This window comes from Phallusia mammillata, chromosome 4 (genome assembly GCF_965637545.1).
Source record: "Phallusia mammillata chromosome 4, kaPhaMamm4.hap1.1, whole genome shotgun sequence".
Lineage (NCBI taxonomy): Eukaryota > Metazoa > Chordata > Ascidiacea > Phlebobranchia > Ascidiidae > Phallusia > Phallusia mammillata.
In genome coordinates this window covers 22889597-22902570 of record NC_137255.1, presented here as the reverse complement: position 1 = coordinate 22902570, position 12974 = coordinate 22889597, and the positions used below count along the sequence as shown (strand labels likewise).

Sequence of the window (12974 nt, the reverse complement as noted above, 5' to 3'; positions counted from 1 at the left end):
TACAATATTCATATAAATAGGAGTTAAAATCGTTTTTACACAATATTTTGAAGGTATTTGATATCTTCTGTCTCAGTCAAAGGGTGGAAAACTTGCCTTATCAAAGAAATTATCGGATGGACAAAAAAGGTCAGTCGACGGCGAAGATAAACCCGAACGAACTTAGACAATAAGAAAACAATTGGGCGCAGTGAAGAAATTGTTTGATTGCAAAACTTGCAATCTAGGATTTCTGCGAAACTCACTAAAAAGCTTGAAACAACCAAAAAACAGATAAAGCACTAGAACATGTGTCCTATAAGCGTACTGTTTTCGGTCTATTCTAAAATGTTAAAAAAACTGTGTAACAAACATCTTTCCTTTCTTCCCTTTAGAAAATAGAAGAAAGGAAAAACGAAGTCTATTCACTGGCTGTGGTATAGTGCTTTGAATGTCTTAAAACATCAAACTCAAAAGCTTAATGGCAAATACTTTTTGTAGATAATTGGATTGACTTCAAGAAAAATGCCACCTTCACTTGAGACAAATATTCCCTACGATGAAAAAAGTAGTCAAAGGTTCGTTAGCATGTTTTGTTCTATGCAGAGTGTGAACTTTGAGGGTTGATTATATAAGAAAGCTTAATTTTCCTTTTTCATGACTTGTTACAGAATGTTCTGTCTTAAAATAAAATAAAAAAGTATTTTTATTTTATTTTAAGATGTATTGGCTCCGTCTCACTTTCAACGAGTGAAATTTCAACAAAACCCACTCGGTTAAACACGGAACAGGTAAATGGGCATGAAAAGACGTTTAGTTTTATCAATATCAAAGAAACTATGCCTTTTGCTGCAGTTTTTACCTTTTTCTTTATTTTTATTTGGAAATTATAAATATCATGGCTTAAAGTTTTAAAATGTTTTGAGTAGGTGATTGAAATTTCAGACGAAATCACAACAGCGACAAAATTAAGCTTTCAAGAACTAGAAACAAATGAAAGGTATTTTATTTCAATTTAGTTTGGTGTGCACTGGTAAAAAGAAAACACACATTCTTTTCCAACGACTGATGTTTTTATTGCAGCCAAATTCGATATTTGGTATGGGAATACTGTGACGAGAACATGAACATACAGGTCAAACCACACAAAAAGCGTAAGCGCAAGAATGTGCAGAGCTTTGATCCATTCTCATCTAAAGAAATGTATTTGATGTCGCATAGCACAAAGTAAGCAAAGCAATAGTCATTGAAATTGTTTCTTCATAAAGTTCAGTTACATTGTTTCTTTGTGTTTAGACTTTCGCAAAACGACAACATTTCTCGCCCCAAAACGCGAAGTCGAAAAAAGGCTGTTTTAGTAAGTATTGCTTTTCCATCGGTTTGAACTGTTTATATATTTGAAATTCATTTGTGTTTAAACAAGCCGAGATTAAAAAGCTTTGGATAAGTAAGGCAGATAACACTTCTCACCGCCTTGTATCGGTTTTACCATTGTAAAGACTTTTCAAACACAGAAGTCATAACTTATAATAATTATTTTGTACAGATACTTGAAAACGCCAAAAGGACTATAACGGAATCAAAAAGTCTTGATGAGCCAGAAAACAGTTATGAAAGGTATTTTAATTCATTGTACATTGGGCAATAAACTCGCGGATAAAAGCTGGCTCAAGCCTCCCTTCCTGTCTGGGACATTTGCAAGCATTAGGGTGATGTAAAAAATGGTTAATTTACGGACATTAAGGTACAAGGAAAACGCGGATGTAAACCTAATGGACCGGTCAAGTAATCGAGTTTAGTTGTCCAATAACTGGTTGATTTGTTACAGCCAATTCCGATATTCACTGAAAGAACTGTACTGTGACGACGACCTCAACACTCCAAACATACCAGACAAAAAGCGTAAGCGCAAGAAACCACAGATTTGCGACCCACATGTTTTCACATCAAAAGAAATGTACTCGAACCCAAAACTGGCAAGGTAAAAAATAATTTGTTTGGTTTACTTTTGTTTAAGTATACAATGTATTATTATTCACTTTTTTAGATTTTCAAGTCTAAAAAAGAAGAGTTTTTCAAGCCACGACCAGTCACTCAATGAAATTAAGGCCGCATTAGTAAGTATAGTGTGGTAACTAGAAAACCTTTGTTCCTGTGTTAATTAAATTGTTTAATAGCATCAAAATTGAGTTCTGACTATGATTCAAGTCGTTTTAAAAACAAGCCAAGTACAACAAACTAAAAACAGTAGTCAAATACTTAATAATAAAGCTTTGCATATTGGTTTTACCAGTTGTGACCCATTTCTAAGCTTCCCGCTTTCTAATCAGATTCCCATAATACTGGCCTTGATTTGAACGTAAAGGTTACGATATAATCGTGTAATTTGTTTCCTGTTTAACGGCCCTTAAATCTTGCGGGCAGTGCAAAAAGTTTGCCCGGCCCTAATTAGTTAACAGATTCGAAATAGATTAAATATAAAAGTCGACGGTTCTGCAGTTTTTGACCTGATTTGAAATCTTTTTTTTCAGCATGAAACAAATGAAACTCTACGCATGCAACTACATGTCGAATTCAAACGAATTATGGACGATTTGGAGCTTCGTGTTTTTGGACGAAGAAGAAACATGACGAAACTAAGTCAATTGTTAAACACTCAAATACGTTTCAGGTTAGCAATATTGGGAACTTAAAAATGCAAAACAAACCGATTTTAATGCTGAGCATTTCGTTTTCGTGATAGATTAAACCACTGGTTTTTAACTGCAGGCCACGGCCAATCAGTGAGCTGTTGTACATTTCATAATCATAGTACGCCAGGCCTATTAAAGGCGTCATAACGCATCAGCCTAGCCCCAAGCGTTCCCATATGGCCAGGCATAAGGTAGAAAAATCTAGCCTGTAGTGGGACTCCAACCAACGACAGGAGTTTTTCCGGGACTCGCTGTACCAATTGACCTACAAAGGCTGGTGACATGTAGCGAATGCTTGGTGACCGGTAGATTCGGTATGACGCCTTTATAATAGGCCTGGAGTACAATGATTTTTATATGAATGCATCGACGCTTTAGGGCTGATCCCTCTATACATCTAGGTCTTAACTGTGTTTAGCATTATCATATTTGTTCGAACAATTAACATCTTTAACTCCCATCGTATGCAAGTTTTGTTATTTACAACCAACTTATATAACCTGCTATACTACAAAACACGTGTAGTTGGTTGTGTATCATGCCAACTTGTTACAGGTTTGAGGACCTCGACGACATAAGGTTGAACATTTGGAGCGACGAAGTTAAAGTTATAAGAAACGAAAATCGGATTTTTGTGCGAAGCAAAGATAAACAATCCATCGAAAACAAACAGATTTGGATTCGTGTTGTTATTGGTGGTCACCCATGTCTTGAAATGCCATTTTATATTAGTTTTTAGCTATAACTTTAACTGGAAGGAAATGTAATCCAGATTTTTGAAAATATTATTCGAAAAACGGTTTTGCTTTGTTTGATAAAAAATGATGTGCTCTGTTTGATTATACTCACTTCCGTTTGGCGTAATTTTTCGACTTGACAGCAAAAGCATAAATTTCAAAGTAAGCATTCTGCGAAATTAACATTTCTGTAGAATTTTTTTAAAACAATGTAGTAATCAACATGTAAAGCCATTGAATTTATAGTTAATGGTCAATTCCAAGTTATAACTTGTGTCCAAGATTGCGTATGTTTGCTTTGTAACGTCCTCGTCTGTGTTTTAGATTCCATCGTTGTGTGTGTTTGTGTGTTGGGGATTACCTTTAGCGCCCTGGCATTTTTTATGTATTTCACACCACATGTTTGTGTTCTTAACAAGACTTGATATGATTCATTTTCGCTCTCTTACGTTTAATATGTTACCCTTACTCTTACGTTTAGTCTCTTACTGTAACTTTTAGTACGCCGGAAACAGTTGACGATGACAGGCATCTGACGCAACGTGCTGGCATTACAGTCCAACAACGTGACGTTGGTTAGTTAGCCACCCCACAACAATTGTCATCACGTGGTCGGACGATGATGGCAGCACGTTGTGTCAATTGCCTGACGTCGCTAACTGTATTTTTTACTGTTAGAACTCTCGTGTAAAACTTGTCCGTCGGCGTACTAAGAGTCTGAGACTATTCGTAAAAGAGAAAATATTAAACGTGAGAGAGCGAAAATGAAACATACAAGGTCTTATAAAGAACACAAACACGTGGTACGAAATACATACAAAAAATGCTGAGACGCTAAATAAAGCGACAAAGTGATCCCCAACACACAAACACACACACACAACGATTGAATCCAAAACCCAAACGTAGACGTCACAAAGCAAACATACGCAATCCTGGACACAAGTTACAACTCGGAATTGGCCTTTGACTATAAATTCAATATTTCTACATGTTGATTGCCACACCAATATTGTATGTATGAAGGATTAAAATACCTTTTAGTTGTGTAAAGTGCATGGTGTTGCATATAGACGTCGCAAATATTCGTTGATAAACACAATCGATTGTTATAAACAGAAATAACATTTACTGCATTTACCTTATGCATGACATATACCGCTACTACTTGTGACCTGGCCTAACTGTTTGTTTGTGCCCACAATGTACCCATATTTACTTTTTTGTTCTTGTGATTTGCCCCCAAAATACTCTTTAATCTGACTATTGATATTGTCTTTTCGCTGAAAGCTAACGTGTTGTTTTCAATTTAAGTGTAAATATTCACGTTTCTTTCTTTAGGTTTAGGTTAAATTAAACTGCTGGATATTTTGACACCGGATACCACAGCAGTTTACGAGGATGTCTGACCACATAAGGTGAGGTCGAGAGTTTGGAAAACCATTTTTTAAAGTCGCAGTCGATTTCCGTAAACAGTTTAGGTTTGCGGTGTAATCAACATATGTTTTGTTTTATAGATTGGAGGATATAGAAAAGAAGTTGGTGGTGGCACTCAAACCACATCGCGAAGATGATCCCCCTATAATGCTTATATCAGTAATACTCTTGGAGCCATATGCAGATATAACTGATGACGACGGATTAATGCTGTTTAACACCAACACTAAGTTAAGGTAACAGGTATTGCTACAACCTGTATGTTTAGTGGAATTTCTTGAACTTCATTAAATCCAGTGGCGGCAGTCAAATATTTTGCCAGTCGGTTCTATCACAAAAGTCATATTTTCCAGCCGGCTGATCTCATTTAATTTCGTGAGACGGTTCTGTAGAACCGGTGCGAGCCGGCTGAATCCCACCACTGATTAAACCTAATAAGGCTTCCCCCTAATCCATCACCTAAAATGGTGTTCTTGTTTGTGCTCAAAGTAGAATATCGAATCCTTTGGATTCGAATCCAGTTAGGTTCGAATCAATTTTTGCCGTTTATATCGGGTAATTGGAACCGATATAAATGTGTGCTCTCGTCGTTGGTAAAAATGTGAGTTTCGCTTTTACGTCGACGCCCGGTCATTGTGCCAGTTGCAAAGACGGCAAGTGCATAGTCGCCACCAAATCAGTGAGCGCTATACAACGTTATAACGCCAAGTCGCGAGTTGCTATAACAGCGCCGTAACGACGGTTGTGCGTTAAGGGCGTAATTAACGATTAGCGCACTTGTTACGCATCTGATCACGTGATTATGCTTATGTCATTAAATGACATAAAATGGCGACTTTTTGCAACGTCTTACCAGCATCTAATTGTTTCCGACTTTTTTTCGACACAACAAAAATTTAACGGTCATGGCGTTAGGCAGCGATTGGAAGCAAGGGATTGTCTGTTAATATCGCAAATCAGTGATGGAATCCCATAACATATGAAGTTTGCATCATTTAACCCCATACAAACATAAAAATGCTGTACATCCTGCAAAGTTCACATTTTGTGTTGCAAAGTAGTTTGATTGAAATTTAACATCACCCAATGCCCCAGCTTCACATCACCCAATGTTTTAACTTTGCTAGAGTGCCTATTTTCGCAGTTCTTTTAGGTTAACAAACGTTATATATTTGTGCACTATGGAGTCTATGTCAGATTGCTGAGTCTATGTCAGATTGCAAAATGATTGCTGAGTCAAAAATAATATAAGAATTGGATTCGATATTCTAGATTCGCATCAATTATTCTAGAATACCCAATTATTCTACTTTGAACATCCCTATTTGTGCTAAAAAAGATAACAAAAGTGAGACCAACCAACATTTTGGTGTGATAAAGTATCACGGGCGCGACTCCCGGAAAAGCGGGGAAACCGCTATTGGTGTAACTCAGGGGTGGGCAACCTTTGTCACTGTGGGGTCAATTACAATTACCATGATTAGATCGCGGGCCGCACCTTTATGTAACACAAGGTGATTTTACTTCTTTGAATACCAAAAACGCCTATTTTGAGTTAACAATTGCAAGTAAAATTCGCATTGGATTCGAGCAGCATTTGTCAGGTCGCAGAAAAATAGCACGGGCGCATTATTCTGCTCAAAAATATATAATAGTTGGACTCGTTTGGCAGTACATTTGAAATCCAAGCGTCTCTGCGGGCCGCACAACCTTTAATCAAGGACCGCAGGTTGCCCACCACTGGTGTAACTGAACGACTGCAAAGAAAGAAAACTTACCACACCAATGTCATAGAATGCGCAATCTGATTTTAACAACTTTTTCAGTAAGTAAGCAACACGTTCTTAGTCTGCAAGAACTTAGTCCGTTCTTGGTCTTCTTAGTCACCCCCAATAAATCTGCGCCTCTGCGCCACTGTAGAGCATACAAGATTGACTTTGCCTTGGTTTTACAGTTGCCGCCCTTGGACACCCAATCGTTTCAGCCAACCTGTATCTTTGTGGGTGGAAAGTAGCGAGGTCAAAGTAAAAGATCCAAGAAAACAAGTTATCTACGAACGTAGTTTTGTGACCGCCCGCACCGAGAGACAATTTCGTTTGGAAAAGTTAGGCGATTATTCAATGGAAACAAAGCAGATCTATTTAACCGTGAAACAAGGAGCTCGCCCCAACAAGTACCCCATATATCTCCGGTGCAACAAAGGTAAAGCTGTAATGCAGGTGTCGTAAGTCCTAGGTAATATTTTTATGGTACGCCCAACGATTGCGGCTTTATATTTAAATTACCTAATTGCTGATGTAATTTGCTTTAACATGGCTTGTTTTTAATTTATTATCTTGAAAAAATTTAATAAGCTAGTCCATACGTATGAGGCTTTTTTGCTATCAGATTACTATTAAAATCATCTGCCACAAACCACACACAGAATAAGTGACACGCAATGCTTTGAAATACGCCTTGCATGTTGGCCCCGAGTGTTTAGTATCATGAAACGACAAAAATGCGTGTATTAGTGCAACATACATTAATCTTACAGCATTGAGAATAAACTACTCTCACAAAATGAAAGTTTAATTGCTTAAAATATATTTTATTGCTTTATATGCAGCCCGTCAGCCCGAAGACCGGCCCTCACCACCAGTCGTTTACAACGTAAATACGCCGAAGATCGAATCATCAACCATTGGCAACAATGGACCCGTTTCATATCATAAGCCGACTGAAGCAGTATCTCAAAGATGAAACAATTCCTAAAGAACGGCGCGGCGATAAACAAATATGAGATGGCCTTCCAAACAAAATACATCAGGCTTAATTCACCGTTAAGAAGACGGCAGTGAAAGTCACGCTGCACGCCAAGGGACAAAGGCATTGGGATGGACATTAAAACAATTGTGTATTATACTGAAACCAGGATTTTCTTGCATGATGGTAATATAAGACCCAAAATTGGTTTCGTTTTTTTAACCAACTTTTTTAAGTTTGGTTGATTTTGTTTTTGCAATAAACTTTGTGAAAACACGAATCTTTATGGTTTCATTTAATCCAATGCAGACATGCGTGGATTATACATACGGACTCTTTAAAGACTTAACCAAAGCAGTCGTAAATGAAAAAGAAAACAAACTAAGTCCATAAGATTTTTAACAGAGTTCGGCAGAATGCACAATGTTTTAATAAAACGCTTGTTTATATATTTTTGGTTCAAAAATCAGGTGGTTTATAACAGAGAACTGACTCAAATTCTTGTCAGGTGAATGTCATTTGCAACTTGACAACACACCGCAAACCAAGCCAGACCAGCATCACTATAGTCAACACGCATCCCAAGACTCGGTGACTAATAACAGGACTTATGTAGTTTTTCATGTGACGTCACTAATGCGTGCAACCACAAGAACTCAACAAACTTCCCATACAATGCGACGTTCGTCAAAATCGAAAAAAAAGACATTTTTGAAATAAGATTTAGGTGGCAATTGCAACACGTTGCTGTAACGCATATCATTAGCAACGTTTTAAAATTGTTTTGTCGAGTTGTTGCTACTTTATATCAACTGAGAAAACCATATTTTATAGACAAAACTTTTGCATTGTACACAACAATGGTCAAATATGCACTAGCAGACAATAATGTGTATGACGTCATAAACAAGAAACTAACCAAAAAGGTTGCAGTTTAAGGCCACGGTTTGTTTTGCAGAAGAATCGCCAGCACGCTTGTGTAAAAGCGAATATGTTTCTAATATTCTTCAGATTGACGATATTTCGTACGATACCGCTACAAACTAACTACAATATCCACGGTGGCTACCACCGTGCTTTACAAAGCCAAGGTGGAGGCTCCGCCCCGCCACCGCCTACGCGGCGCCCATGGTTACGTCAATGCAAGTTAAGGACCCATACGTAAGGTTTACGTACTACCTCCATACAATCGAATGACGCTGTTTGTTTTAAAAAAAATATTAGCAAAATTTTACACAATATCAGTTGCGGAGAATACAAATAGTTGTGTAGAAAGGCATCAGAGGGTCTTTCTCCAAAATATGCTTCAAGTAGTGATTATCACTTAACCTTTCATAATAGTTTTATGTTGTCGGATTGATTATGTTTGGTCAGAATGTTGTTGGATTGTTGTTAAAAACAACAATATGTACAAACTGGAATAAACTTTTATCCTGAAGGCTTCCGTTTGTGCGTATGCGTCAAATATGCGTGAAAAGGAAATAAAACACCGCCAACATGTTCTATTACTTTTTTCAAGGGATTTAAACCCAGGACCAGTCCTTCACGAGTACAAATCCCTATCAAGCATTTTATTATGTCTGTACGTTGTTGGGACGCCTCGGACAATTCGGTCAACATCAAGTGCTATTTTTTGCGGGGTTCGAACCCACGACACTCCCAGGGACGAATCCCTATTAAGATATTTTGTTCTGTAATACGGTAAGGCGCGCCGGATCATTCGGCCAAGTTTCTTCCCCTATCATGTGCTAACAGTCGAAGTCAGGGCTTTTAAACCAGGACAATGTCGCCCACCTGTGGATCGTTTTCTATGTTCAAGTGGGCCGCACGCGGTCAAACAATCAGCCTAATTTTGTAGGAGAAAGGTTATTATTAACAAATTTATAAACAAAACCAGTGTAAACAAACACCGCAATGCTTTTATTTTACCTTATTTTCCCTCCCGTTCCATTTATTTTACCACTTAGAAGTGTTTACAAAAGTAGTGGTGCTCATAGTAGGCCCCAAAAGTTCTGTTTTTAAGCGTAAAATCTACACCCAATGATAAAAACCAGATACAAAGATCAAACTTTTAAAACTTTTATACAAACAATTGTCAACATTAACTTCAAAACGTGCGTTACTACCCAATAACTATTTGTTTAGGCTACTTGGTTTATACTTGACCCTTACAAGCTGGGCACTGGTAACTTACTTTTCGTGCTGGGTTATGAACAAGTAGCCTAGTTCATAAAAGCTGATCTTTACCTTGACGTTTTTGTCCGTCTGTCTGAAACATTAGACGTGTGTTGACTCGTTTTGAATTGAGAAGTTTTAACCTAAAACCAACAGACAAGTGTAAGTTTGTAGCATAACACAACGCTTCTCGACCACTGGGTCATACAGAGCAGTTAGCAACATGGATAGATAGTTATACGCAAGTCTTGGAATTTCGAGTCCAACTAAATACCCAACTTTGTATTCCTTTGCACACAATGTTGCAAGGTTTCTTATATGTGGCATGACTTGATTAATAATTAACTAACGGGACCTGGTTGATCGAAATATGCTTTAAAGCAGTTACTAATTAAAAAGAACATACAAAAAAATGAGGAAAGCTGAATGGCATGACGATAAAAAAGGACCGCAAGATTTTTTACAAGGCCTTTTGTGGCATTTATAAAAAAGAAAAAAGTTTGCTTAGTGCAGGGGTTCCAATACTTTTTTGGTCTGTGGCCCAAATGTCTATTTAATAGCGATTCGTGGTTCACCTGTAAAATTGGGCACAAACAATTTCTATAAAAATGTTAATCAAAAACAGGCAAAATGGTTTATTAAAGCGGATGCTTTATTTCAATGCAGTGCGAGAAAAAGGCAAAACGCACGCTTCGATAAACACGATTGTACACATGCAAGAGAGGTCGCCACATTATAGCAATTTATTTTTAATGAGATACATGCTCCTGAAATTTGGCAATCAATTTCCCGTCATTTCCTTTGCTACTCACCCACTTCGAACTGCTATCTTCCACACAGCAGCTAAAACCCAGTGTTAGGAGACAATGATCTTTTTTGCTAAATAATTATTGGTTTGCAAATAGTATGTTTTTCAAAACAAAGTGCATAATAACTACAGTATATCAAAACAGTAGAATCTGTTGAAATGGCTCTGTGGCCCATTGAAAATGTCTCGGTGGCCTAGTACTGGGTTATGGCCCACAGTTTGGGAACCACTGGCTTAGCGCAATTAGTGGTAGATTTATTATTAACCTCAAGCTGCCATCGCGTTCACGATGCATGACCCAAGGAATTAGGCGGTTTAAGCACAACGGTGTGAACTACGCTTTAAACATACCTATTTCTGTATGGTGAGTTTTACTTGGGTAAAGTATTGTGTTTTTTTAACTGACGATCCACATTTGCATTGCATTGAGTCAAAAACATTATTGTTTTAAAGCGTTTTAGAACAAAACTAAGTCTCAACATCGCTTATGCTAGTCTGTTGCAAAACTGCCACATTTGAACTAATTTTTTGACAGACTGTACAAAAACAGATGTATTTTTGGTCAACAGGAAGTTATTCGATGTTTCGACCGCATTTTTTAAGTATTTTTTCAAAACGTGATAATATACAAGCCTAAGCTATTCAATGATTTTAGCAAGGCAGATGAAACTCTGCTGGGGCTCATCTAACCATGACCGACCTAAAACAAATTTCCTGTTCAGGTCCCATAGGTTATTTCCCCGGGTAAAAAATAGCGGTGGTTCCACACGAGGGACCAATACGGCAACACAAAGCAACTGCGATGCGGCGAAAAACTTGTTTAGACGATAAAGATAAAATTTGCTTGCCCTTCCGAAATATTTCATATACTTCAGTCATCATAACACGTGTATCCAAATAGGACTCTCCATCATATTAGGGTGGGTACAATGTGTTCCTGTTAGTCCAGGGGTTCCCAAACTTTTTTGGTCTGTGGCCCAAATGTCTATTTTAATAGCGATTAGTGGCCCACCACGTGCTGTAAAGTAGGGCACAATAATGAAAAATATAGTCAAACATGGTTTCTAGTAATTTGTTTTTAATGAGATGCTACGGAAATTTAGCTATATTTGCAGCTATTGTTTAGTACAGTGGTTCCCAACCTTTTTTTAACACGACCCAAATACTTACCAAAATTTAGTTTTGTGGTTTCTCGCGACCCATGGACATGCTATTTTAGTTGTATTTTTGTCTGTAAGTTGGGAAATCTTTTTGAAAATTACTATGCCAGTTTAGCAAATCAGTAACCTTATAACGAACAAACGCTGTTGCTTTTTTACCACCAAACATTTGCATTTATTTCGAACTTGGAGCTAACGAGGCATTATTAGCCAAACAACGCTCTTCTGTGAGACGTCACAAACAGTTTTAACCATTATCACGACAAGTTGTGGTGAAGTTGTTATTGGGCAACAATTTAAAGCCCTTGGGTGATATAAAAGTAACGCTACGAGGTGTCAAAAAGTAGATGCTGTAATTGTCACTAAAACAAGCGACCCAACAGAATGTTCAGGCGACCCAACTTAGGTTGGGAACCACTGGTTTAGTAAATTGCAATAATTGTTTCTGAAAAGTTAGCTAGTTCCATAAATGGCTACTTTTCAATTCCTAAACGGCTACTTTTCTCTACTGCGCGCCCACTTTAAACTGTTATCTTCCACCCACCAGCTAAAACCCATTGTTAGGAGACAATGATTCTTGCTAAATGATTACTGTTTTGCAAATATTACGTTTTTAAAATAAAGCGCATAATATCTACTGTACAACAAAACAGTAGAATGTGTCCAAATGGCTCTGTGGCCCATTAAAAATGTCTTCGTGGCCCAGCACTGGGCCATAGCCCACAGTTTGGGAACCACTGTGTTAGTCGGATAGCTATTGATCAGATTTTGTAATATACAATGTACAAAAAAAAACAAGTAAAACATGCGCATGCATAAACCATAAAAACAACTTCAAATTCCCAGGGCAGTGACTCAAATTTTTTTGCAGGTGAGTTGCAAACAATAAGTCTTTGTTTAAAAATTACTCCAACTCGTTGTTTACGTACACGTTTTGTACAATGCCAACAACCAGTAATACATACTTATACTCTCTTCCTGCATTTGGAACAGGAAAAGGGGCACACTAGAAGTGATCCATTTTCTGAAACCACAAGGATACCTTAGGACTTAGGTACTTGTAACGAATACACAAGAGCAAGTTCACGCACTATAAAGTACGTTTTAATCACGCAAGAACAGGGTTTCTCCAAAGAAAACAAATACTCAGATGTACAGTAAAAAGCGACTTACCTTGTAAAACCAAATTACCGCGTATGTGTTTTTTATCAGTGGTTTTGCACGTTTGGTCTGATTATTA

The 12974-nt window shown here is 37.6% G+C and overlaps 2 protein-coding genes across 2 annotated transcripts; both read left to right on the top strand.

Annotated features, from left to right (window-relative positions):
* The first annotated feature begins 1102 nt into the window (after nt 1–1102).
* On the top strand, nt 1103–3546 carry LOC145223643 (uncharacterized). The gene is made up of 7 exons (XM_080090044.1): nt 1103–1206; nt 1276–1336; nt 1526–1596; nt 1808–1960; nt 2027–2096; nt 2511–2650; nt 3228–3546. The coding sequence occupies exons 1-7, from the start codon at nt 1103–1105 to the stop codon at nt 3409–3411; spliced, it is 783 nt and encodes a 260-aa protein (XP_079946170.1). The 3' UTR covers nt 3412–3546.
* A 1210-nt stretch (nt 3547–4756) lies between these two features.
* Nucleotides 4757–7781, top strand: LOC145224949 (uncharacterized). Its single transcript, XM_080091582.1, has 4 exons — nt 4757–4827; nt 4927–5082; nt 6801–7048; nt 7455–7781. The coding sequence occupies exons 1-4, from the start codon at nt 4811–4813 to the stop codon at nt 7586–7588; spliced, it is 555 nt and encodes a 184-aa protein (XP_079947708.1). The 5' UTR covers nt 4757–4810; the 3' UTR covers nt 7589–7781.
* Nucleotides 7782–12974: the final 5193 nt, after the last annotated feature.